This window comes from Megascapheus bottae, chromosome 29 (genome assembly GCF_031878675.1).
Source record: "Megascapheus bottae isolate mThoBot1 chromosome 29, mThoBot2.hap1, whole genome shotgun sequence".
NCBI classification, from domain to species: domain Eukaryota; kingdom Metazoa; phylum Chordata; class Mammalia; order Rodentia; family Geomyidae; genus Megascapheus; species Megascapheus bottae.
In genome coordinates this window covers 15209577-15236286 of record NC_143537.1, presented here as the reverse complement: position 1 = coordinate 15236286, position 26710 = coordinate 15209577, and the positions used below count along the sequence as shown (strand labels likewise).

Genomic DNA, 26710 nt, shown 5'->3' with positions numbered 1-26710 from the left:
ATCTCAGCTTCTTGAGTAGTTAGGATTATAGGCATGAATCAGTAGCTCCCAGCATTCACAATATTTTTCTCATTTCTTCCCTCCCTCCCTCCTTTTTCTTTCCTTAATTTTCCTTCCTCCCCCTGGCCCCATTTCCAGCTTTTTCTGTGTTTGTGGTACCAAGGAATCAAAACCAGGTCTTCATGTATGCTAGGTGAGTACTCTACCACTAGGCTATGTTCCTGGCTTGCTCGCTCCTTCCTTCCTTCCTTCCTTCCTTCCTTCCTTCCTTCCTTCCTTTCCTCCCTCCCTCCCTCCCTCCCTCCCTTCCTTCCTTCCTTCCTTCTTTCCTTCCTCCCTCCCCTTCCCTTCCCTTCCTTTTTCTATTGTGCATGTCCAGGGTCTTGAACTCAGGCCCTGAGCACTGTTCTTGGGCTTTCTCAAGGCTAGACCTCTACCACTTGAGCCCACAGCACCATTTTTGGCTTTTTCTATGTATGTGGTACCAAGGAATTGAACCTGGATCTTTGTGCATACTAGACAAGCACTCTACCACTAGGCCAAACTCCCAGCCCCTGTCCCTAAGCTTTTTTGCTAAATGCTAGTGCTCTACCATTTGTGCCACAGATCCACTTGTGGTTTTTTTGTGATTAATTAACATTCTTATGGACTTTCCTGCCTAAGCTAACTTCGAACCATGATCTTCAGATCTATCTCCTGAATATCTAGGATTACAGATGTGAGCCACTGCTGTCCAGCTTACAATATTTCTGTATGTGTGTGTCCTGGGATTTGAACAGAAGGCATGGGCACTGTCCCTGAGCTTTTTTTGTTTAAGGCTAGCCCTCTTACACTTGAGCCACAGCTTCATGCCTAGCTGTTTGATGCTTAATTGGAGACGAGTCTCGATAGATTTTCCTGTCCCATCTGGCTTCAGACCAGATCCTCACATCTCAGCCTGCTGAGTAGCTAGGATTACAAGGATGAGCCCCTGACACCTAGATGGTAAGTTCATTTTTTAAAAAAATGCATTCTCTTGGGCCAGGAGTTTGGCCTAGTAGTTAAAAGTGCAGGAAGACCCGGGTTCGATTCCTTGGTACTACATATATAGAAAAAGCCGGAAGTGGTGCTGTTGCTCAAGTGATAGAGCTCCAGCCTTGAGAAAGTCCAAGGACAGTGCTCAGACCCTGAGCTCAAGCCCAGGACTGGCAAAAAAAAAAAAAAATGTATTCTCTTATTTATTATAAACATTTAAATTTATATGTCCGAAGGAAAGAAACTTCAAATCAGAAATAATATTCACATAGAATGTACATATAAATAAGGCAATAAAAGTTGCACCAATATTTAAAAAAAAATCAGACTTTAGTGTTCATTAGTGAGTTTTCCCCTTTGAACAATTGCTTAATTATACTGCAAACAGTGGAGAGAAAATTATGGTCTGGATTGTGATGACCAGCTTCCAAGATGGTTTCCAATGATTCTCATTTCCAATTACTAGTGTAGTAAGTTCCTATACTGAATCAAGGCAATCTCTGGGAGAAATAGAATGGGACAGAGGTGAAAAGGTATGACTTCACAATAGTCTTTTGCATTCTTTCTGAAGTAATCTGGCATCTATGCCACAAGGAGAGGTGAGTAACCTTGTGGAGAGCTCAGAAGGCTGAGATCTGAGGATCAAGATTCAAAGCTAGCCCAGGCAAGAAAGTCCAAGAGATTCCCAACTCCCATCTCAACCACCAAAAAGCCAGAAGTGGAGCTGTGGTTCAAGTAGTAGAGTAGTAGCCTTGAGCATAAAAGCTCAGGGACAGTATCCAGGCCCTGACTTCAAGCCCCATGAAGGGTACAAAACAACAAAATCATCTAGGAAGCAGATCCTCCATTCTCAACCTTCATAAGGACAAGCTCTTAAGGGATCTCAAGCCAGAACTACCCTGCAAAGCCACTATGATTTCCTGATCCACAGAAATCGTGAGAAAATAATAATGGAATAATTTGTTAGGCAATAGGAATAAAGCCACATCTACATATTTTGAAGTTATCAAAAGATTAATTTAAAGCTAAATAGCAATGGCTCTTGCCTGTAAGTCCTACCTACTCAGCAGGTTGAGTTCTGAGGATCATGGTTCAAAACCAGACCAGGAAGGAAAGTCTATAAGATTTTTATCTCTAATCAACTCTACTCCCCCTCCCCCCCAAGAAAAAGACAAAACAAAACTGGAAGTGGAGCTGTGCTTCAAGTGGTAAGAATGCTAGCCTTGAGCAAAAAAAAGCTCAGGGACAGTGCCTAGGCCTATGAGTTCAAACCCAGAACAGACACAAAAAAAGAAGAGGAGCCTGGAGCTTGGCCTAGTGGTAGAGTGCTTGCCTAGCATGTATGAAGACCAAAGTTCGATTCCTTGGTACCACATACATAGGAAAAAGCTGGAGGTGGTGTTGAGGCTCAAGTGGTAGAGCTCTAGCCTTAAGAAAGTCCAAAGACAGGGCCGGGAGTTTGGCCTAGTGGTTAAAGTGCTTGCCTAGCATGCATGGAGACCCGGGTTCGATTCCTCAGTACCACATACATAGAAAAAAGCCGGAAGTGGTGCTGAGGCTCAAGTGGCAGAATTCTAGCCTTGAGAAACTCCAAAGACAGTGCTCAGACCCAGAGCTCAGGCCCAGGACTGTCAAAAAAAAAAAAAAAAAAAAAAAGTAAAGCAAGATCCCTGCGGCACTAGTTTGTTAATCCTAGTTACTTGGGAGGCAAGTTCAAAATAGCCAGGTCATAAAATTCTATGAAACTTTTTTTGGCCAATGGCTGGGTGTCTTGTTGTCTTCCTGACATCTCCAGCAGCACAAGTAAAAAATATGGCAGTCCAGACCAGCCTAGGAATAAATCTAAGCACTCCCTCAAAAATGACCAGTGAGAAAAAGAGGGCTTACATGTGGCTTAAATAATAGAGTGCCTTTTTTTTTTTTTTGGCCAGTCCTGGGACTTGACCTCAGGACCTGAGCACTGGCCTTAGGTTTTCTCAAAGCTCGAGTTCGACCATTTGAGCCTCAGTACCACATACATAGAAAAATCCAGGTCTTGGTGCATGCTAGGCAAGCACTCTACCATTAGGCCAAACTCCTGGTCTCTAAAAAAATTAGTGTGTGTGTGTGTGTGTGTGTATGTGTGTACACGTCTGTGTATATGTGTGTGTGTGTATGTGTGTTGGTCTAGGGCTTTGATTCAGCATCTGGGTGCTGTCCCTGACTTTTTTGCTTAAGGTGAACCACAGCTCTACTTTCTGCTTTGGTTGTTGTTGTTGCTGCTGGTTAACTGAGATAAGAGTCTCCTTGCCTGGATTGGCTAGCCTTTTTTTTTTTTTTTCTTTTTTAAAGGGGAGATCTTGAGTGCAAACCCCAGAAATAAAGCTGAATTGATCCACATGTAACAGTTCTAAAGCTTATCACTAGTGAATTCTTAGGATGATTATTTGAATTCAGGCTGACATGGGGAATTTTTTTTTAAATGATAGCAAACTGTTATAGCCTACTAGCTTCTTTAAGTTAGTTCACTTGTGTTACGTGTGTTCACAATGTTGTGCAACCATCACCACCATCTGTTGCCAGAATTCATCTTGCAAAACTGACACTCAAGGGACCGGGAACATAGCCTAGTGGTAGAATGCTCACCTAGCACACACAATGCCCTGGGTTCAATTCCTCTGAAACATACACACAGAAAATGCTGGAAGTGATGCTGTGGCTCCAGTGGAAGAGTGCTACCCTTAAAAGCAAAAAGTGTCCAAGGACCGTGCCCAGGCCCTGAGTTCAAGCCCCAGGACTGCCCTCCCCCACCCCAAAGAAAAGGAAAAAATGACACTCAAAACAGTTCTCAATATTCATAGCCATTTTCTACAAACTACATTCTACGTTAAAACACACACACACATGTGCATGCATGCGTGCTTGCATGCACACACACACATGTGCAGCCAGAGTTTGAGCTCAAGGTCTCATGCTTGAAGCACACTTCCAGGCCTTTTTGCTATAGTTATTTTTCAGATAAGATCTTTAACTTTTTTTACCTGACTGGGCCTCAGACCATGATTCTCCCAGATCTGAAACCCAAATAGATGGGATTATAGATGTCTACCTCAGCACCCTGCTTGTTCTTTGAGGTGGGATCTCTTAACATTTTCCCCCTGGATGGCCTCGGTTATGATCCTACCTTTATCACTTGAATAGCTGAGATTACAAGCATGAGCCAGTACCCAGCTCTCTACATTTTTTTTCTTTTCTTTTTTTTGCCAGTCCTGGGGCTTGAATTCAGGGCCTGAGCACTGTCTTTGAGCTTCCTCAAGGCAGAGCTCTACCACTTGAGCAACAGCCCCGCTTCTGGATTTTTATATGTATGTAGTACCAAGGAATCAAATCTGGGTCTTTGTGCATGCTAGGCAAGTACTCTACCACAAGGCCAAACTCCCAGCCCCCGCCCTCTACTTTCTAGCCTTATGGATTTGACTACTTTTGATACATAATATGAATGGAACTGTAGAGTGTCTTTTTTTTTTGTCCTGGGTCTTGAACTCAGGACCCTAGGTCCTTATCCTGACCTTTTGCCCAAGGCTAATGTTCTACCACTTGGGAGAAAGCTCCATTTCTGACTTTTGCGTTTTTAAAATTGGAGTGTCTTCTAGCCTCTCTTGCCTGGGTTGACTTTGAATCTCAATCCTCAGATCTCAGTCTCCTAAACCACTGGTGTCCAGCAGTAATTGTTTTCTTATAGCCAATTTCTTTCATTTAGCATAAGGTTCTCCTATATTGCAGCACATCTCAGTTTTCTCCCTTTACAAAAGTTGAATACTAAACCATTGCAATTATGTAACACATTTTGTTTATTCATGTATCCACTGATAGACACTTGAGTTGTTTCTAACTTTTGGCTACTATGTATAATACTGTGAGATATTGTGACATGATTAGGATACTCTTATGAATATTTAAGAATTGCTGGTGTTGGCTTACACCTAATATTCTAGCTATTCAAGAGCCTGAGATGTGAGGATTGTAGCAGAAGTCTCCCATCAAAATGCTGGACTGGGCCGGGAGTTTGGCCTAGTGGTAGAATGCTTGCCTAGCGTGCACAAAGACCGGGGTTCGATTCCTGGGGACCACATACATTGAAAAAAGCTGGAAGTGGTGCTGAGGCTCAAGTGGTAGAGTGCTAAGCCTTGAGAAAGTCCAAGGACAGTGCTCAGGCCCTGAGCCCAAGCCTAGGACTGGCAAAAAAAAAAAAAAAATTGCTGGACTGAAAGCCAAGAGAAGTGTGTAACTCTTGAGTTCAAGCCTTGGAGACATACACACATACTGAAATCTGAGGATCATAGTTTGAAGCCATCGAGGCAGGAAAGTCCAAGAGACCCTTATCTCCAATTAACCAGAAAACCGGAAGTATCCCTGTGGCTCACCGTCTAGAATGCTAGCCTTAAGCAAAAAAAGCTCAGGGACAATGCCTTGAGCAAACAGAGCACAGGGACAGGGACAGGGATGGTGTCGAGGCCCTGAGTTCAAGCTCCATGACTGACCACACACACACACACACACACACACACACACATGTGCTGGTATACATACATGTGTGTCATATACATTATGTCATATATCACATATACTGTACTTTATACATTATTCTTATGCATGATAATGATAATTTCTGTAACACTAAATGATTTTGGGAATTAACTTGCTGAAAATGTGATGTTTATTGAGTTCAACCTAAAAATTCCATGTCAAAATAATGTTTATGTTTATGGCTCACACCTGTAATCCTAGCCTCTCAGGAGGCTGAGATCTGAAGATCGCAGTTTGATACTAACCAGACAGTGAAGTCCCTGAGACTTATCTCCAATTAACCAAGAACAACAACAACAACAAAAATAGGAAGTGGCAATATGGCTCAAGTGGGAGAATTCTAGTCTTAAGCAAAAAAGCTCAGTGACAATATACAGGCCTTCAGTTCAAATCCCAGGACAGGCACACACACACAAAAACAAAACAAAACAAAAAAAAACAAAGTGATATTCACATGTGAAGGTTTTTTTGTATTTCACTCTGGGACCAGTACTGGGGCTTGAACTCAGAGCCTTGCTTTCTTATTTGGCCTTTTTGCTCAGGTTTGGCCCTCTATAACTTGAGCCACATTTCTGCTACTAGCTTTTGAATATGAGTTTCATAGAACTTTTAGCTCAGGCTTGCACTCTACCACATTGCGGCACAGAGCTTTTTCTGGTAGTTAATTGGAGATAAGAATCTCACAGACTTTTGTGCCTAGGTTGGCTCTGAACCATGATCCTCAGATCTCAGCCTCCTCAGTAGCTAGGATTACAAGTGCAAGCCACCCATGCCTAGCTGGAAACTTGTATAGTGTTATTTTGGCCTGCAAGGCCTACAATATTTTAGGTCTTTTTCAAAAAAAAGTCTGCTTGACCTTAGGTCTAGATGAAGATAATGTGAAAAGGGGAGAGAGAAAGGGGCTAAAGTCCAAATGTTCAGTCACCTGTACTCATTAATCATGACCAGACATAGAATTTCCAGCAAATAATGGGGAAAAACAGCTTCCTGAGCTTGCTTGATAGGCTGATGCTGTACTAGTTGAACTATACCTCCAGGCCTGTTTTTGCTGGTTAGTTGAGAGATGGGAACCTTATGAACTATTCTGCCTGGGCTGGCTTCAAACCACAATCTTGGGCTGCTTTTGAATTGTCAACCTTTGGATCTCAGCCTCCAGAGTAGCTAAGATTACAGGTGTGATCTAAAAACAGTTGAGCTGTTTGTGTAGAGATGTGTATCAAGACTTGAATTCAAGGTCTTTCACTTCCCCCCGCCCCCCATAGATGATATTCTACAACATGAGCCATACCTCTAGTTTCAGCTTTTTGTTAGTTAATTAGAGATAAAAGTTTCTTGAATTTGTCTGAACTGGCTTTGAACCTTGATATCATCAGTTTTCACCCCCCTGAGAAGCCTATGAGTTGTATTAATGGATTCTTGACACCCACATAGGGCTAGAAATGGAACCCAGAGCCTCAGGGCTACTACATGGCATAGTAGGCAAAAGCTCTACCAGAGCTTCATCCCCTCTTGTTTTTCAAAAATCTTGTTTTGTTTTGAATTCTGAGGATGAAACCTAGGGCTTACCTCATGCTAGGCAAACGCTCTACCACTAAGCCACATGCTTGGCCCCTCAAGGTTGTTTTTGTGTGTGTGTGTGTGTGTGTGTGTGTGTGTGTGTGTGTGTGTGTGTGTGTGTGTGGGTCATGGCCTGAGCACTGTCCCTGAGCTGTTCAGCTCAAGGCTACCACCCTACTGTTGAGCCAAGCCCCACTTCCCATTTTCTAGGGGTTAATTAGAAATGAGTCTCGGATCCTTTTGTGTTTGGGCTGGCTTTAAACCCTGATCCTCAGATCTCAGCCTCCTGAGTAGCTAGGATTACAGGCATGAGCCACTGTGCCCGGCCTGTGCATATTTCTTATAGTTCCTTGATCATGAAGCTTGTGGATTTAAAAAAAAAATCAGTTATTTTTCTTCAGGTAAGGAAAGTAGCTAGAAAACATGAAAGTAGGAAACATGAGCTTGTTTTTCAAATGAGTAAGAGGTAGACCGTCTAGACAGTCCTACCATATTCCATGACAACCCTAAAACCTTGTCTAGTCTGTATGACTCGGTTTCCAGTTAAATTATACCTTGTGGGACTGACAGGATATTAAAAGGGATACGTGAATGTTCAGAATAATTTCACGGAGAAAAATCCTAGTGACAAAAAAATAAAAAGCATTTAGACAGGGATAAGTTGTAGACAGTTCTAGACATCTTCCCTTCCTAAGCACGAAGCCCCCGGGCCCCTGCTTTTCTAGTGGACCTGTAGGAGGCTTGCCGGATTGCATTTTACACACCCGGGAGGTGAGAAGTCGAAGTTCCCATAGCACCAGAAGACAGATAGACCGGGGCGGGCGCCTGTGGCCCTTCACCTGAACTTAGATTAGAATCGGAAGAGCCAGCCGGCCCTTGGCCACGCCCCCGCCCGCCTGTCCACGCCCCTCCCGCTTGGCCACGCCCCCGCTCGCCCGGCCACGCCCCCGCCCGCCCGGCCACGCCCACATCCGGAGCCCACTAAGCGGGCGGCTCAGGAAGGTGAGCGTGCGGGGACGTGAAAGCCCTGTCGTGCCTGCCCGCTCCTCCCACACCCGCGGCGGCTGTCCACAGCCCCCGGGTCGCCATCAGGCCGTCGGGACCTAGACTGTGTCCCCGTACGTCGACCACACCCGAGGAGCCGCCAGAAGCATCTCAAAGCTCGCAGGCCCCCCCCCCACTCCAACCCCGTCCTCCTCCCCCCCACATCCTCGCAGCGGCGTCACGTGACGTCCCACACCCGCCCGGCTCTGGTCACATGGGCCGCACGGCCGCTGCGTCAGTCAGTTCTGGCTGCGGGAGTCGAGCCGTCGCCGTCACCGTCACCGTCGCCGCCTGCGGACGGGGCGGGGATCTCAGTGCCAGGTTTTCATCAGCCCGCCCTCCTCCCCCCTTCCTTCTCTTACTCCCCCCCCTCCCCTTCTCCTTTTCACCCCCCGACTCCCCCGCGTCTCCCCCTCCGTCTTCCCCCGTCCTCCTCACACCCGCCACTTCAGTCAGCCGTCCGGGGTTCAGGCCCGGCCGTCATGGAGCGGGGCGGGACCTCCGTGTCGTCTACCGAGTGAGGCGCGTCGCCGTCGCCGTTGCCGTCGCCGCCGTCCCCCCTCCCCCTCCACCCCACCTCGGGCTCCTGGCAGCCCGTCGCCGCCGATTTATCTGGGCGCTTCCCCCCCCCCTCCCTCCCTCCCTCCCTCCCTCCCCGCCAGTTCCCCTCCTCCCCGTCCCCGAAAAGGCGTCCGGTGAAGGTGCAGGCCGGGCGCCCGTCGCAGCCGCCGCGGTCGGGAGATGGTTCGGGCCTAGCGGAGCCGGGACTGGAGGTGAGAGAGAGAGAGAGAGAGAGAGAGAGAGGGACGGACGGACAGATTGATTTGCTGGGACTGACGGACGGAGTGGGGTGGGGGAGGGGCGGGTCCCCCCCTCCCCCGCCCCCCCCACCGCCTGTGTGTGTGTGTGTGTGTGTGTGTGTCTGTGTGTGTGTGTGTGCGCGTTCCCTCCCATCCACCCCGTGGACATTAAATAAATAGATAGATAAATAAATAAAGACAATCTAACCCAATCCCGACCGACCTTCCAGGCGCCCATTTTTTTTTGCCTCCCCCCCCCCAACCGGTTTCTTCTCTTCCCTCGCTCGTTTTCTCCCTCCCTCCCTCCCTCCCCTCCCGCCCCACCCCGGGCTCTTGTCTCCGTGACACCCCAAACGGCCTTTTTTTTTTTTTTTGGTTTGTTTTTCTTTTTTTTTTTTTTTTTTGGTGGTGGTTTTGTTTTTGTTTTTGTTTTTTTTTTTCCAAAGTGTTTTCCTAGTTAAAGAGGAAAAAAAAAATAATAGGCCCGGGTTCTGGCTATCCTTACCCAACAACTAGTTCTCGCTTCTCGCGATCCTGCGATCCTTCCCCCCCCCCCACACACACACCAACTGAGCTGCAAAAAAAAAAAAAAAAAAAAAAGGAAAATAAAAAAATCCCACGTTATCCTAGCGGAGGGGATCGATTGAAAATGGGCAATCTGAGCGACGGAGCCGGGGGAAATCTTGGAATTCTAGCCCCCTTCGAAGTTGGGGGTGGGGGTGGGGGCGGCTCGGCCTGTTACCTGCAGGTCCTGATCAGTTGTGTTTGGTGTAAGTGATGTGTAGGCCCCAGCTGCCCGAGCTCCGGGTTAAGCTCGTAATTGACGTCAGGGCTTTGTTCCTTCCACTTTGCTGTTGGTTCCACTCTTTGAGGATGGATGGTGGGGTAGGGGACTTCAAACTTAAGTTAGATTTTAGGATTCTAGGTTTTGGGGGCTAGGGGAGAGAGAGAGAGAGAGAGAGAGAGAGAGAGAGAGAGAGAGAGAGAGAGAGAGAGAGAGAGAGAGAGAGAGAGTGTGTGTGTGTGTGTGTGTGTGTGTGTCTTACAAGACTCCTTTCTTACCTGTTGGGTGTTGGGAAATGTTAAACTATGGCCAGTCCCTTTTTCAGTTACACTGTTTCTTTTCTTTTTTTTTTTTGAAGGTATCTAAGCTATAGCATTTAACACATGTGCTGTGTTTTAAGGTTCAAATGTAAAAAAAAAAAAAAACACAACCAAAAACCACTTGGAGTTTTGTTTCTGTATTGATTCTGCATGAGTTTTGTTTCTGTATTGATTCTGCATAGCTTTCTTTTTTTTTTTTTGTAGCAAAGTCTCCTGTTTAACTACCTTTCAAATGATCAAAATTGAAATATTTATGAGAACTTTCTTAATTTGGGTTTTCTTACGCCTTTTGTGGCTTGTGAGTCTGCTTGGAATCACCCTCAGTCATATGTGCATAAAAGAATTGTTGGGGGGCCGGGAGTTTGGCCTAGTGGTTAAAGTGCTTGCCTAGCATGCATGAAGACCCGGGTTCGATTCCTCGGTACCACATACATAGAAAAAAGCCAGAAATGGTGCTGAGGCTCAAGTGGTAGAGCTCTAGCCTTGAGAAAGTCCAAGGACAGTGCTCAGGCCCTGAGCTCAAGCCCAGGACTGGCAAAAAAGAATTGTTGGCAAGTAGCCACTTGGTTTTCAACAAAGCTGGCTTCTTCAACTCTTTTCAGGTTTATTTTCCTTAATTATCACTGCATTTCAGTCTCTAAGACATAAAAAAAAAAACTGGTTGTTTTTAATTAACTTTCAGAATGAACTTACTAAACACCTGGAAGCAGTAAAAAAAAAAAAATAACAGCCATGTCACTCAGTTCATGTCGTTTGCAGACTTATTTTGTCAGCTCTGTTGAAACAGTAGACATGTTTTATTCTACAAGTAAGTACAAGGTAGGGTGTCTTTTTTTTTTTTTTTTTTTGCCAGTCCTGGGCTTGAGCTCAGGGCCTGAGCACTGTCCTTGGACTTTCTCAAGGCTAGAGCTCTACCACTTGAGCCTCAGCACCACTTCTGGCTTTTTTCTATGTATGTGGTACCGAGGAGTCGAACCCGGGTCCTCATGCATGCTAGGCAAGCACCTTAACCACTAGGCCAAACTCCCGGCCCCATAGGGTGTCTTTTGAGTGACTAAACATTTACAGTTAGGTTGGTCTAAGCTTTTTAGTCCAAGCTTTGGGGTGTAAAGATGGCTCTACAGTGCTTTAGTGACACTGTGGAATTAAGAATTCCTAAAGATAGAATCTTTTCATTACAATTCACTTTCTATTCATCACATTCTCTTGTGCTCTCAAGTTACTGTATGCTTTTTGTAAGTTCAATATAGTGTATTTGTGTATTGTAATTTTCTCATAGGCGTGTTGTACTGCCTGTAGAGTATTATGTTCTTTTTTATCCTCAGATTAACAGGTTGGTTTTGAATGGGATACTATTTTGAACTTGAATTTGTTGTTATATCAAGTTATCCAATCTGAGGTTTTACAGAAGAGGTAATCCAAAGAAAGCTGAATGAGCAAGTGATACATATAGGTTGTTGTTGTTGTGCGGGGTCCTGGGGTTTAAACTCAAGGCCTGAGAGCTGTCACTGACCTTTTTGCTCTAGGCCAGTGCTCTGCCACTTGAGCCACAGGCTCCATTACCTGTCTTTTTTTTTTTTTTTTTTTTTTTTTGGAGGGAGAGGAATCATTTGGAGATAAGAGTCTTGGACTTTCCTATCCAGCCTGGCTTTGAAAATTGATCCTCAGATCTCAGCCTTCTGAGTGAATAGGATTACAGGCAGAAGCAAGCCAGTGTCCAGTGAGGAAATGAATATCAAGTTCAGAAGGTGAAACAAGATGAAGCCTTCGGAAAGTTGTGTATCTTTCTTTTTTGAGGAGGTAGGGTAAATGTATTGGTTTTATGTGTACAAAGAAAACAGGTATTTCCTCTTTTGTGGCCATCTACTGAGTTAGAATGGAGACCAAAATATTCAAACCCTACTCTTTTTTTTTTTTTTTTGGCCAGTCCTGGGCTTGAGCTCAGTGTATAAGCACTGTCCTTGGACTTTCTCAAGGCCAGAGCTCTACCACTTGAGCCACAGCACCACTTCTGGCTTTTTTCTATGTATGTGGTACCAAGGAATCAAACCAGGGTCTTTGTGCATGCTAGACAAGCACTCTACCACTAGGCCAAACTACTGGCCCATTTTTTTTTTTTGCCAGTCCTGGGCTTGGGCTCAGGGCCTGAGCACTGTCCCTGGATTTTCTCAAGGCTAGGGCTCTACCACTTGAGCCACAGCACCACTTCTGGCTTTTTGCTATGTATGTTGTACCGAGGAATCGAACCCGGGTCTTTGTGCATGCTAGGCAAGCACTCTACCACTAGGCCAAACTCCCGGCCCCAACCCTACTCTTTTTATTATTGTATTTTTCATAAAATTAAAGAGATGTTAAGTATTGAAGGCACAGCTAAATATGAAAGTGCATTGTATATTCTAAAAATTTACTTAGGTATATAAAAGCTTTCCTACTAACTTATAAAGATAGGCTGGAAGTGTGTCTTAGTGGTAGAGTGCTTTCTTAGCACGCACAAAACCCTGGGTTCGAATTCCTCAGTACCACATACACAGAAAAAACTGGAAGTGGTGCTTTGGCTCAAGTGGTAGAGCACTAGCCTTGAGAAAGCACAAGAACAGTGCCTGGGCCTCCTGAGTTCAAGCCCCAGGACTGGCAAATTTTTTTTTTTCTATAAAAAAGATTGCCCAGCTCTCCCCAGCCCTTACTTTATCCATTTTATTTTGCATTTCCTCTGTGAGTTGGGACAGTTTTATATGGTTGCTGGGAGGGTGTTTGCCAATCTTCATTATTATGAAATAAAATGACTAAAGACTTCTTAAAGCTGTCCTGTCCTGTTACCTTGCCACTTTTTCCCTTGCTTAAGCAAATACCCCACTTTTTTACTTTATAACCATTGTGGTTATTTGAAGTAATATTATATATATTCACACACACACACACACACACACACATATATATATATATATAAACATTAATAGTAAACATTCTAGTAATAAGCATTCCTTTTTTGTTTTGTTTTGCCAGTCTTGGGGCTTGAACTCAAAGCCTGGGCACTGTCCCTGAGCTCTGTCCCTGAGCTTTGTTTGCTCAAGGCTAGTGCACTACCACTTGAGCCACAGTGCCACTTCTGGCTTTTTCTGAGTACTTTATTAGAGGTAAGACACACATTGACTTTTCTGCCCAGACTGGCATAGAACTGTGATCCTCAGATCTCAGCCTTCTAGGTAGCTAGGATTTCAGGCATAAGTCACCAGTGCGTGGCTCCATGAGATTTTAATATTGAAATTACCTATTCTGTTTCTGAAGAGGGAAAAAGACATTTAATATTCTTTCTGCATCATTATATTATACTTTATTTAAAAATCTGGAATCAGTGCAATGTTGGTATGTCTAATGAATCATAGTAGTTAGGGAGCCATGGGTTAATAGTGGGTGCTGCTTTATGCATTTATATTTGTATCTATTTGTGTGCTGGTACTGATTTTTTGTTTGTTTGTTTTTTGCTGAGGAGGGGGGAGTGGGTGTTGCTGATCCTGAGGCTTGAAATGTAGGCCTGGGCACTGTCCTTGAAATGCTTTTTGTCAGGCTTAATGCTGTACCACTTGAGCCATAGCACCATTTCCAGCTTAATTTTATTGGCAATACGAGTCGCATAGAGTTTCCTGCCCAGGCCACCAGATCCTCAGATCTCAACTTCCTGAGTAGCTAGGATTACAGGGTGAGCCACCAGCTCCCAGCTTTGGTACTGGGTTTGAATTCAGATTCACACTTTCTTTTTTTTTTTTTTTTTTACCAGCCCTGGGCTTGAGCTCAGGGCCTGAGGACTTTCTCAAGGCTAGAGCTCTACCACTTGAGCCTCAGCACACTTCTGGCTTTTTTTCTATATGTGGTACCGAGGAATCGAACCCGGGTCTTCATGCATGCTAGGCAAGCACTTTAACCACTAGGCCAAACTCCCGGCCCCCAGATTCACACTTTCTATTGGCTTTTTCCCTTCTTCCCATGCCTGCGCATTCTCTCTCTCTCTCTCTCTCTGTCATCCTGTGGCTTGAGCTTCTTTTTGCTCAAGGCTAGCATTCTACCAATTGAAGCCATAGTGCCATTTCTGGCTTTTTCTATTTATATGGTGCTGAGGAATCGATCCCAGGGCTTTAGTCATGCTAGACAAGCACTCTACCACTAAGCCATACTCCCAGCCCCTCCCTTGGCTTTTTCACGCAAGACTAGCACTGTATCACTTGAGCCATGCTAATTGGAGATACTGCTGCCTGGACTGCCTTCAAATCAAGATCCTCAGATCTCAGTTTCCTGAGTAGATAAGCTGAGAAACCAGTACTTGGCCTGTTTTTTAAATCATTAAAAAAAAATTATTTTCTGGGGTGGATGGAAAAACATCATACATTATTTTCTAGGGGAAAAAAAAAGAACAAAACAAAACAAAAATCTGGTAAGAATAAGTTGTCATGGGAAACCAGTTTGACTTCAATATCCAGAAATCAATAATCATCTTTCCTATTTAAATGGCCTTTTCTTTCCCTCCCTCTCTCCTTCCTTTCCCTCCCTCCCTCCCTCCTTCCCTCCCTCCCTCTTTCTCTCTCTTTCTCTCTTCCTCCCTTCCTTCCTTCCTTCCTTCCTTCCTTCCTTCCTTCCTTCCTTCCTTCCTTCCTTCCTTCCTTCCTTCCTTCCTTTGTCGTGGAGCTTGAACTCAGCCTGGTTTCTGAGCTCTTCAGCTCAAGGCTACTGCCCTACCCTGGAGCGAAGCTCCACTTGCCATTTTCTGGAGGTTAACTGGAGATAAGAGTCTCAGGTCCTTTTGTGCCAAGGCTGACTTTGAACCTTGATCCTCAGATCTCAGCCTGCTGAGTAGCTAGGATTATAGGCATGAGCAACCGTGCCTGGCTCCTTTCTTGTTTTCTACCTCTAAAAGAATTATTTTGTGTGTGTGTGTGTATGTGCCAGTCCTGGGGCTTGAACTCAGGGCCTGGACACTGTCCTTGGACACTTTTTGCTCAAGGCAAGCGCTCTATCACTTGAGCCACAGTGCCACTTCTGACTTTTTGTGTGTATGTGGTACCAAGGAATGGAACCCAGGGCTTTGTGCATGCTAAGCAAGCAGTCTACCACCAGGCCACACTCCCTGCCCAACAACCTACCCCTTTCAAGTGATTTATAATCACTAGAATTTGGTCAAACCAAGTAGCTCCTTTAGATTGTTAATTAGACACTTAATCTTAGTGATGATTGAAATGTCACTGGAAAGAGAAATGTATTGGTAGCATGTTGAGCATCCTGTGAATGCTGAGAAAGCTGAAGAGCTATAGGACTGCTAGAACTCAGGAATGGCTGTAACCAGGGCCTTATTTTGTTGAGTCTGGGCACGGGTGGTGCTTAACTGAAATCGTAGCTACTCAGGAGGTTGAGATCTGAGGCTTGCAGTTGAAAACCAGCATAGGCAGGAAGTGTCCATGAGACAACCATCCAAAAGCCGGAAGTAGAGCTGTGACTCAAATGATAGAGTTCTACCCTTGGGCAAAAAAGCTTGACATGGTATAAGGCTCAAGCCCCAGGATCTGCACAAAAAGTAAAGAAATAAAAACAAAACTTTGTCAGGAACAGGTCTTTATTCTCTCAGCTGAATTTTAAATCTTCTATCGTTCATGGAGAGACTGACCTAATTCTTAGTTCTACTTTCCCAGGAAAACTCATGAGGTTTGTATGTGTGCTTTATATGTCTACTTTGGTTAGGGTGATACATTGTAATATCCTTTATACAGTTCTTAAGGAAGAAGTAAAGGACATTTCTTTTTTTTGTTTGTTTTTTGTTTTGTGGGTCATGGGGTCACAAAACTCAGCTTGGGCACTGTCCCTGAGCTCTTCAGCTCAAGGTTACCCTCCTACCCTTGAGCCAAGTCCCGCTTCGTGTTTTCTCTAGGATAATTGGAGTTTAAGAGTCTCTGCCCGGCTGCTTTGAACCTTGACCCTCAGATCTCAGCCTCCTTAGTGGTAAGGACTATAGGCATGAGGCACCACACCCGACCTAAAAATGAGATTTTTAAAAATTTCTTATTTTATTTATTTTTTGTCATGGGGCTTGAACTCTGGGCCTGGGCATTGTCCCTGAGCTCTTCAGCTCAAGGCTACCACCCTACCCCTAGAGCCACAGCGCCACTTCCTGTAAAGGACTGAGCACTACCCTTGAGTTTTCTCTAGGCTAGTTCTCTACCACTTGAGCCACAGCACCACTTCCTGCTTTATCTGTTTATGTAATACCAAGATATAGAACCCAGAGCTTCATGCATGCTAGGTAAACACTCTACCACTAGGCCATGATCTCGGTTCCAAAACATCATTCTTAATTTGGTGCCACATCTTGTTGGAAAAACACAGTATGAGATAAGTGATTGAAGCTGAACATTTCTTTGTTGACTCCCATCTTTGCAAATGGAGTGAGTTCTTTGGTACTCTGAAGATTTTCAGTTTGTCCACTGGATTTGCCATTGGTCTGTCACTAAGATTGACATGGACGGGATATGAGGGAAAGTGTTTAAGAGAAGACAGTTCTATACTGCCTTAGTCCAAGAGTCAGTGAACGAACTATGGCCAATAGACTGACTGCAACCTGCTACCTGATTTTGTCTAGGATATAAGGTAGAAATGTTTTTGTTTTTAATAGTTTTTGCTTTGTTTGTGTTTGAAAGAAGTTCTACCTAGTTAGTGTAACCCAGGTTGGCCTGGAACCTGAGATCCAGGCCAGATCTGTTGAATGAAGACTCACAGTCTCCCAAATGCTGGGATCACAGATGTCCATCACTATGTCTAACTATATGTCTAAACTTTTTTTTTTTTTTAGCTAATCCTGGGACATGATCTCAGAGCCTGGGTACTGTTCTGAAACTTCTTTTGCTTACAGCTAACACTCTTATCACTTAAGCCACAGGGCCACTTCTAGCTTTCTCTGTTTATGTGGTACTGAGGAATCAAACTCAGGGCTTCATGCTTGCTTGTCAAGCACTCTATCTTCAAGCCACATTCCTTGTCCTGGTGTGTGTGTGTGTGTGTGTGTGTGTGTGTGTGTGTGTGTGTGTGTGTGTGTGTGTGTGTGTGTGTGTGTGTGTGTGTGTGTGTGTGTGTGTGTGTGTGTGTGTGGTGTGTGTGTGGTGTGTGTGTGTGGTGTGTGTGTGGTGTGTGTGTGTGTGTGTGCTATCATCAAGCCACATTCCTTGTCCTGGTGTGTGTGTGTGTGGTGTGTGTGTGGTGTGTGTGTGTGTGTGCTATCATCAAGCCACATTCCTTGTCCTGGTGTGTGTGTGTGTGTCAGAGCCAGGCAGCAGCCAAATGGGATTCCTGACCTTGGGGGTGAAGACTGGGAAAAGAAAAGATGGGGTCAGGAGGACTAAGACGAGAACTTAAGACTGGAACACCATTTATTTCAAGTTCCAACCTTAAATACCTTTCTTAAAACCGGGACACTGCCTGGGGTTACCTTTGTACAAAACAGTCAAGTCTCAAATAGGTTAAATGAGAGGTGATCAAGTCTCAAATAGGTTAAATGAGAAGCGATTGACACAGCCCCAAATCATAACAGCTTACTTCCTTGTGTACTCAATTGTGCAGGTACAAGGTCAATGACCCCATCCTCGGTCCCCAACATGTGTGTGTGTTTTATAATTTGTGGGTCATGGGGCGTGAACCCTGGGTCTTCAGCTCAAGTCTACCGCCCTACCCCTAGAGCCACAGCCCCACTTTCCCTTTTCTAGTGATTAATTGGAGAAAAGAGTCTCAACAGTCTTTAGTGCCAGGCAGGCTTTGAACTGTGATCTCAGATCTCAGCCTCCTGAGTAGCTGGGATTATAGACGAGAACCACTGTGCCCTGCTGGGGTGTGTGTGTGTGTGTGTGTGTGTAATTTTTTTTTTTTTTGCCAGTTCTCAGGGCCTGAGCACTGTCCTTTGGGCTTTCTCAAGGTTACCATTCTGCCACTTGAGCCACAGTACCACTTCCGCTTTTTCTACATATATGTGGTACCAAGGAATTGAACCCTGGTCTTTGTGCATGCTTGGCAAGCACCCTACCACTAGCCTGGCCTTTAGTTTATATATTTTTAATTAGGAAAAATCAAAAGAATGTTATCCTGCATTATTGAAGCCAACATACAGAAATATACTTAAAACTATTAAACCAGACTCAGGACTACTTATGTCCATGCTTGACATTATTGGTCTAATTTTTTCCTAGCAACGTGAACTGTTACATTGTTATTTTAAATTTTACTTTGTATTTAATTTTTAGTTTAGTTTTACATATAAAGACTTAAAGATGATGAGTTTACATCTTTTTTTTTTTTTTGTGGGGTCATGGGGCTTGAACTGGCTTAGGCGCTAACCCCCCCCCCCCCCAGCTCTTCAGCTCAAGGCTACCACCCTACCCCTGGACCTGGGCGTTGTCCCTGAGCTCCTCAGCTGAAGGCTACTGCCTTACCCTTTTCCCATTTTCTAGAGGTTAGTTGGAGATAAGAGTCTCCAGTCCTTTTGGGTCCTTTTGTGCTGGGGCTAGCTTTGAACCTTGACCCTTAGATCTCAGTTTCTTGAGTAGCTAGAATTACAGGCAAAAGCCACTACACCCAGCTTGTTGTTTTTTAGGCAAAGGCACTCAGGGCCTGGGCACTGTTCCTTAGCTTTATAGCTCGATTGGCATTCTACCACTTGAGGCCTTTTCTGTATATGTGGTACTGCAGAATCAAACCCAGGGCTTCATTCATGCTAGGCAAGCACTCTACCACTAAGCCACATTCCTAGCCCCACATTTTTCTAATTTTAACTCAGTTATTTTTCATTTCAATCGTTACTAGGTTCCTGAGCTATAAAAGTTTTGCCTGTACAGCAAAGTTGTATGCTTTAGATTGGTTCCTGTTTAAATTATTTAATGTTAGTGGAACTCAGATTACTACAATTTTGAGTTTTTTTGTTTTTGTTTTTGCCAGTCTTGGACATGGGCTCAGGGCCTGAGCACTGTCCTTGAGTTTTCTCAAGGCTAGAGCTCTATCACGTGAGCCACAGGACCATTTCTGTTTTTTTGTTTTTTTTTCTGTGTATGTGATACCAAGGAATCGAACCCAGGGCTTCATGCATGTTAGGCAACCACTCTATCGGTACGCTAAACTCCTGGCCCTTAGAATTTTGAGTTTTGAGGAAAACTTTAGGCAGAGATAGTGAGGTATAAGGGGAAGATGAAATATCTAAAATAAGTTAGACACAAAAATAAGTTAGATCAGAAAAAGAAGAGTTAGGAGTTGCTATTGAATGTAGTAAATTATTATAAACAATCCATTAGTTCCTGGCAGCACTGTTAAAAAAGAAATATTTGGTTGGATGTTGTTCACTGTTAAGAAAATAGTTTTTTTTTTGTTTGTTTTTTTTTTTTTTTGCCAGTCCTGGGCTTGAGCTCAGGGCCTGAGCACTGTCCTTGGACTTTCTCAAGGCTAGAGCTCTAACACTTGAGCCTCAGCACCATTTCTGGCTTTTTTCTATGTATGTGGTACCGAGGAATCGAACCCGGGTCTTCATGCATGCTAGGCAAGCACTTTAACCACTAGGCCAAACTCCCGGCCCCAAGAAAATAGTTTCTTTGCATTAAGTCATAGAGGGAATTTTGTTCTAGGGATCTTATCTTTTTTTCTTTTCTTTTTGTTTGCCAGTCTTGGGGCTTGAACTCAGAGCCTGAGCACTGTCCTTGAACTTCTTTTTTGCTCAAGGCAAATATTCTTGAGCCACAACACCACTTCTGGTTTTTTCTGTTTATATGGTACTAAAGACTCTTAACTCAGGGTTTCATGCATGCTAGGCAAGCACTCTACTACTAAGCCACATACCCAGCCCTTATATCTGTTTTTTTACAATAAATACGTAAGTATTTTCCTTCACTTTCTCACGGCTCTTCCTCCCCTTTCTTTCCTTTGAGATAGGGTCTTACTCTGTTGAACAGGCTGGCCCTGACTTAGGCTCAGGCAGTTCTCCTGCCTCTGTCTCCAACTGGGATTACTATTGAGTTTGGAACTCAGGGCCTAGTGGTTGCTAGGCAAGCACCGTGTTACTATAGTCACACCCCAGCCCATTCTCCATTTTTTTCATTTGGGTCTCACTTTTTGCCCAGACTGGCCTGGACCATGATGCTTCTATTTATGCTTCCCAAGTAGCTGGCATGGGAGGCAAGTGCCACCACACCCAGCTTTTTATTGGCTGAGATGTTTTTCAAGAACTTTCTTGCCCAGACTGGTCTACATCCTGATCATTCTAATCTCCGGCTCTTAAATCATTAGGATTAAAGGTGAGAGCCATCATGCCTGACTTCAAATATTTCTTTTCTTTTTCTCTTTTCTTTTTTTCTTTGGCCAGTCCTGGGGCTTGAACTCAGGGCCAGAGCACTGTCCTTGGGCTTTTCTCAAGGCTAGAGTTCTGCTACTTAAGCCACAGCACCACTTCCAGCTTTTTCTTTGTATGTGGTACTGAGGAATCGAACCTGGGTCTTTGTGCATGCTAGGCACGCACTTTACCACTAGGCCAAACTCCTGGCCCAGACTTCAAATATTTCTTGAATGATTATTTTACTGCTGTTAAAATAGATGGTATTAAATTATATTCTAAAGGTTTTTTCTTTCAGTTTTTCCTTGTTGTTGTTTCCTTTTTTATTTTTTATTTTTTGTTCACGGGGCTTGAACTCACCCTGGGCGCTGTCCCTGAGCTCTTCAGCTCTAAGGCTATCCTACCCCTGAGCCATGCCCCCCCACTTCCCATTTTCTACAGGTTAATTGGAAATAAGAGTCTCAGGTCCTTTTGTGTCTGGGCTGACTGAACCTTGATCCTCAGATCTCAGCCTCCTGAAGAGCTAGGATTAAAATGTGAGCCACTGTGCCCAGCTTTGCTTTGTGTGTGTGTGTGTGTGTGTGTGTGTGTGTGTGTGGTTTAGTGTGTTTGATCATGGGGTTAGAACCGAGGACCTTACACATGCTATCTACTACACCTGCTATATGATCTTTCAGGCTTTGAATGGAGGAAATTTGGAAAACTTGACAGTTAACATGTCCTTAGACTCTGCTTAATGCTTTCCCCCCACCCTCCTTGGACTTGCACTTAGGACCTGGTGCTGTCCTTGAGCTTTTTACTCAAGGCTAGCACTTTACCACTTGAGCCACTTTGAGCTGCCCCCTTTTTTTTTTTTATATATTGGAAGTCTTACAAACTTTCCTGCTCAGGCTAGATTCCAACTGTGATCCTCAGATCTCAGCCTTCTGAGTAGTTAGGATTACAGGTGTGAACAACAGATGCCTGGCTTGACTCTGCTTAACTTTGTATTTTGGTGGCACCATAATTCAGGAGACCTAACTGAAATTTGATGTGAATAATAAAAATTTACTAGTTGGTCCAAACATACTGGAGGTTGTTATTTGGTTTCATTCTCCACATAAAGCATAGATACTTTATGATATTCATTAAAGAAAGATTCAAATACTTTTCTTGTAATTCTCTGGTGCTAGTGAGAGGAAGCAGGAATCCCATAGTACATTATGTAACACCCAACAAGTTATATTCTTCTTTTTTATTTGCCAGTCCTTGGGCTTGAACTCAGGGCCTGAGTAGTATCCATGGGCTTTCTCAAGGCTAGAGCTCTATCACTTGAGACACAGCACCACTTCTGGCATTTTTCTACATATGTGGTACTGAGGAATCAAACCTGGGTATTTGTGCATGCTAGGCAAGTACTCTACCACTAGGCCAAACTCCCGGCCCCCAACAAGTTATATTCTTATTTACACTTACTAGAATATTATGCAAGTTAAAGTTCTGAATACGTATTTTAAGCCCTTCGCTACCTTCCCTTGCCCTCTCCTTCCCTTCTTCTCCCCCTTCCTTCCTCTTTGCTTCCTTCTCTCTCCACATTAAATTGCTTTATTTGCATGATACTAAATTTTGCAAACCACCAAGTTTTATTTTCAGATGTTTGTTTCTCTAGTCTAGCCACAGAAGAAAGCCCTCAAGAGTATATTGGTTTTGCTATCCATTCTAATTTTATAATTATTGTTTTTCTTAGTCTTGATTGACTTCCCTTTCTGATTTTGTTTAAAGTTATAAACTAGGAATACTTCACCGGTATAATTTGATTTTTCCCTCTTTGGATTTTGTTTATTTTTTAATTAAAAAATTTTTTTTTGTTTTAGACTGAGACTTGAACTCTTTTTTTTTTTTTTTTTTGCCAGTCCTGAGGCTTAGACTCAGGGCTGAGCATTGTCCTTGAGTTTTTCTCAAGGCTAGAGCTCTACCACTTAAGCCACAGCATTACTTTTTTCTGTGCATGTGGTACTGAGGAATAGAACCAGGTTTCATGCATGCTAGGCAAGCACTCTACCACTAGTCCATGCTCCCAGCCCCAGAAAACTGAACTCTTTTGGGTTTTTTGTTTGTTTATTTTGGTGGGCTTTAACTCGGCCTGGGCACTGTCCCTGAGTTCATCAGCTCAAGGCTGCTGCACTACTGATGGGCCTAGGCATTGTCCCTGAACTCCACAGCTCAAGGCTACCTCCCTACCCCTGGACCTAGGCACTGTCCCTTAAGCCAAGCCCCACTCTTGTTTTGTAGTGGAGATAAGAGTCTCAGGTCTTTTTGTGCCTGGGCTGGCTTTGAACCTTGATCCTCAGATCTCAGTCTCCTTAATAACCTGGCCAGAGCCAACGTGCCCAGTGAGACTTGAACTCTTAATCTGACATTTTTCTCTCTTCCTGATGCTGTACAACCTGAGCCATGCCTCCAACCCCATGGATTTCATTTTAAGACAGGATTTTATGTTATCCATGCTACTTGGTATTTACTCTGTAGCCCAGGCTGGAAATCTTCCTGCCTTACCCTCTCCTGTGCTGGGATCATAGGAATGTCCTACCATATCCAAGCTACCGTTTTATGAGACTGATATGCTACCTATGCTAATGAAACACCTTACCTACCCTTTAGAAGAAAATCAAGAAAGATGGTTTAAACTTTATTCAGAAAAAAGATTTGTCAAAGGCTGTGGTAATCTCTTATCTCAGAGTTTGACACTTTTTCCATCTTTGTCTCTGCAACCTAAATCCTTGTTACTATAAATAAGCTATATCCCTTGGTTTGTTCTAGTGAAAAGCATACTATGGTGATAGTGGAAATTACATTCCCATTTTTAGCCAAGACACTTTTTTTGTGGGTCATGGGCTTGAACTCTGCCTGGGCTTTGTCCGTGAGCTCTTCAGCTCAAGGCTACCACCCTATCCTTGAGCCAAGCCCCACTTCCATTTTCTAGAGGTTAGAGATAAAGAGTCTCAGGTCCGTTTGTGCCTGGGCTGGCTTTTTTACCTTGATCCTCAGATCTCAGCCTCCTGAGCAGCTAGCATTACAGGTGTGAGCCACCACACCCAGCCCAAGACTTTTTTTTTTGTAATACAATTAAAAAAATTTCTTCATTGAGACTGAGTGATTACATATTGCAAAACAGTTTTCAATTACAATTATTAACCAATGCTAATTTTAGATTCTGTCACTCAAGGCTTTAGTTTTGCCACATACTGGGGTGTTAATTGTAATATTAATATATTTAGAGCAGAATGTCGTTTTTTAGGGAATCTAGAGCAACAGCAAAGCTGAGGTCAAACTGCCATAAGGATGGACACCAAAGGAGCTGTGTTTGGGACAAAAAGAAATCAAGATAAGGTAGATGCAAAGTAGAGAAAGAGCTGGCTCTGGGAAAGTGGGTGGTAGGTTGGATTGGGTCATGTATCTCTAAAGGCAAAGAGTAGTTAGAGTTTTGAAGTGAATGCCATGGAAAGCTTATAGGAAATATTGATGATTGGAGCTCAGCTAGTATCTTCCTTCTGAATATACAAGTTTTCACTGACTTAACTAGCAAAACATTTAAAAATTGGTAAGTTTGGGCTAGAAATATGCTCAGTGGTTGAGCTCTTGGCCTTATTTATTATGTGTGAGAATCTGGGTTCATTTCAGCTGGGTTTAGCACCACATTTTTTTTTTTTTTTAAGAATGTTGTTTATAGATAGGAGAGTGAGTTCTAATATTCTGGAATAGTGTTCTCCCAGCCCTGGCTATAATAATAGTTGACAAACCTATTGCAAAACCTCAACTATAGTACCTATGCCTGATATTATTTGGAAGCAAAAATAGAATCTCCAGTTGAGTATTCAGCTGATGAAATATGTACAGAGAATTTAATTTTTTTTATTTTATGTAATAATTGTGGTGGTTCTTATAGCAACATGAACCGTGAAGATCGGAATGTGCTGCGCATGAAAGAACGGGAAAGGCGGAATCAGGAAATTCAGCAGAGTGAAGACGCCTTTCCACCCAGTTCTCCTCTATTTGCTGAGCCATACAAAGTTGTAAGTTATCCTTTGAAAGTTTTTTTCCCCATCTGTGTGACTCTTACTTTTAAAATGTTTTAAACTAGAGCCATAGTATACAGTGCTTGCCTAGCATACGCAAAGACCTGTGCTCAATTCCTCAGTGCCATAGACATAGAAAACGCTAGAAATCACCAGGTGCCAGTGTCTCACACCTGTAATACTAGCTGCTCAGGAGGCTCAGATCTGAGGATTACGGTTCAAAGCCAGCCCAGGTGCAAAAGTTTGAAAGTTCATGAAATTCTTACCTCCAATTAACCACCAGAAAATCGGAAGTGTTGCTGTGGCTCACATGGTAGAATGATCGTTTTGATCTGAAGAACGTAGGAATAGTTACCAGGCTCAGAGTTAAAGCCCCAGGACTAGCAAAAAAAAAAAAGTTGGTTTGTTTGTTTGTTTGATTTTGGGGTCATGGGGCTTGACTTGGCCTGGGTACAGTCCCTGAGCTCTTTAGCTCAAGGCTACCATCCTACCCTTGGGCCTGGGCATTGTCCCTGAGCGATTCAGCTCAAGGCTACCACCCTACCCTTGAACCAAGCCCCACTTCCCATTTTCTTTTTTTTTTTTCTTTATTTAAGAATTTATTAACAATTTGATTCCCCCCCCACCTCCCCAGTCATAGGACTGGCAGTTCATTGGAGATAAGTGTCTCATGGACTTTCCTGCCCTGGCTGGCTATGAACCATGGCTCTCAGCCTCCTAAGTAGCTAGGATTACAGGTGGGAGTCACCAACTCCTGACTCTTAAACTTGAGCTGAAGAGCTCAGGGACAATGTCCAGGCCAAGTTCAAGCCCCATGACCTCCCCGCGCCCCCCCTGCTCCCTCCCTCGGTTCCCAGATGATTTTCATAAATCATTTTGTTTCTCCCTACTTGCTATTGTACTTAATTTGCTTAGTTTAGTTGACTATTAAGTGTTTACATAAATGTGTTATCAGTATATGTGTTTTTTTTTTTTTTTTGCCAGGGGGCTTGAGCTCAGGGCCTGAGCACTGTCCTTGGACTTTCTCAAGGCTAGAACTCTACCACTAGAGCCTCAGCACCACTTCCAGCTTTTTTCTATGTATGTGGTACCGAGGAATCGAACCCGGGTCTTCATGCATGCTAGGCAAGCACTTTAACCACTAGGCCAAACTCCCGGCCCCAATGTGGGTTTTTTTGATTATCATAGGACTAAATTCTCTTGTTTTCCTAATGTATTCAATCCTTAACTGTCAATAGTTATTTATTTATTTTTGCCAGTCCTGGGGCTTTGAACTCAGGGCTTGAGCACTGTCCTTAGGCTTTTTCAAGGCTAGAGCTCTACCACTTGAGCCACAGCACCACTTTCAGCTTTTTTTCTATGTATATGGTACCCAGGAATCGAACCCCAGTCTTTGTGCATGCTAAGCAAGCACTCTACCACTAGGTCAAATTCCTAGCCCTTAACTGTCAATAGTTATATTAGCATATTGTCAGGCATATTGAAAAATGTCAAATTTTCTCCAGAATTTTTATTTTGCAGTTACACTGTCATGAATTGGATTTGTTTTCTAATCCTATTGTTATCTATAAGTAAGTAGACTGTATGTTGCCTGTCTTGTCTAATAGGATCAAAAGCTCAAGACCTGAGCACTGTCCTTGGGCTTTCTCAAGGCTAGAGGTCTACTCTACCATTTGAGCCACAGTAACACTTCTGCTTTTTTCTATGTATGTGGTTCTGAGGAATCGAACCCACAGTAACACTTCTGGGTTTTTCTATGTATGTGGTTCTGAGGAATCGAACCCCAGTCTTCATGCATGCTAGGGAAGCACTCTACCACTAGGCCAGCCTCCCAGCTCCAAGGATCAAACAGATTTTCAATTAACCAAAAGGCATTATATTTGTCAATCCTAAAATAAATAGGGTAGTTTCTTCTTAATTCTTTTCTTCTCCCCCCACCTTTTTCTTTTTTGTCAGTCATGGGACTTGAACTCAGGTTTTGTGCTCTGTACGTGAGCTTTTTCACTCAAGGTTAGCACTCTACCACTTTTGAGTCACAGCACTACTTTTTGAGTAGCTAGGATTACAGGTGTGAATCACCAGTCCCGGCTTTTTTATGTTGTTGAGTTAAGATCTCACTTGTAACTCAAGCTAGCCTTGAACTTGCTATGTAGCTAAGGCTGCTCTCAAATTCTAATATCCTAATCTTCATGATTCCCAAGACCTAGAATTTACATGTACTGGCCTACACTCCC

At 43.7% G+C, this 26710-nt stretch overlaps 1 protein-coding gene across 9 annotated transcripts in view; it reads left to right on the top strand.

Moving 5' to 3' along the window:
- Positions 1 to 1930: 1930 nt before the first annotated feature.
- Aff4 (ALF transcription elongation factor 4) overlaps positions 1931 to 26710 on the top strand; it is a 71621-nt gene continuing 46841 nt past the window's right edge. For 4 of the 9 annotated variants that reach the window (XM_090320771.1, XM_090320773.1, XM_090320770.1 and 1 more), the window contains exons 1-3: positions 20188 to 20386; positions 23699 to 23790; positions 24347 to 24473. In XM_090320771.1, the coding sequence (XP_090176897.1) occupies positions 24351 to 24473 (123 nt within the window). In that variant the 5' untranslated portion in view covers positions 20188 to 20386; positions 23699 to 23790; positions 24347 to 24350. Of the gene's footprint in view, positions 1951 to 8483; positions 8503 to 8748; positions 8955 to 20187; positions 20387 to 20897; positions 20958 to 23698; positions 23791 to 24346; positions 24474 to 26710 lie in introns of those variants that run through there. The other 5 variants (XM_090320767.1, XM_090320768.1, XM_090320765.1 and 2 more) reach the window with 5 other exon arrangements.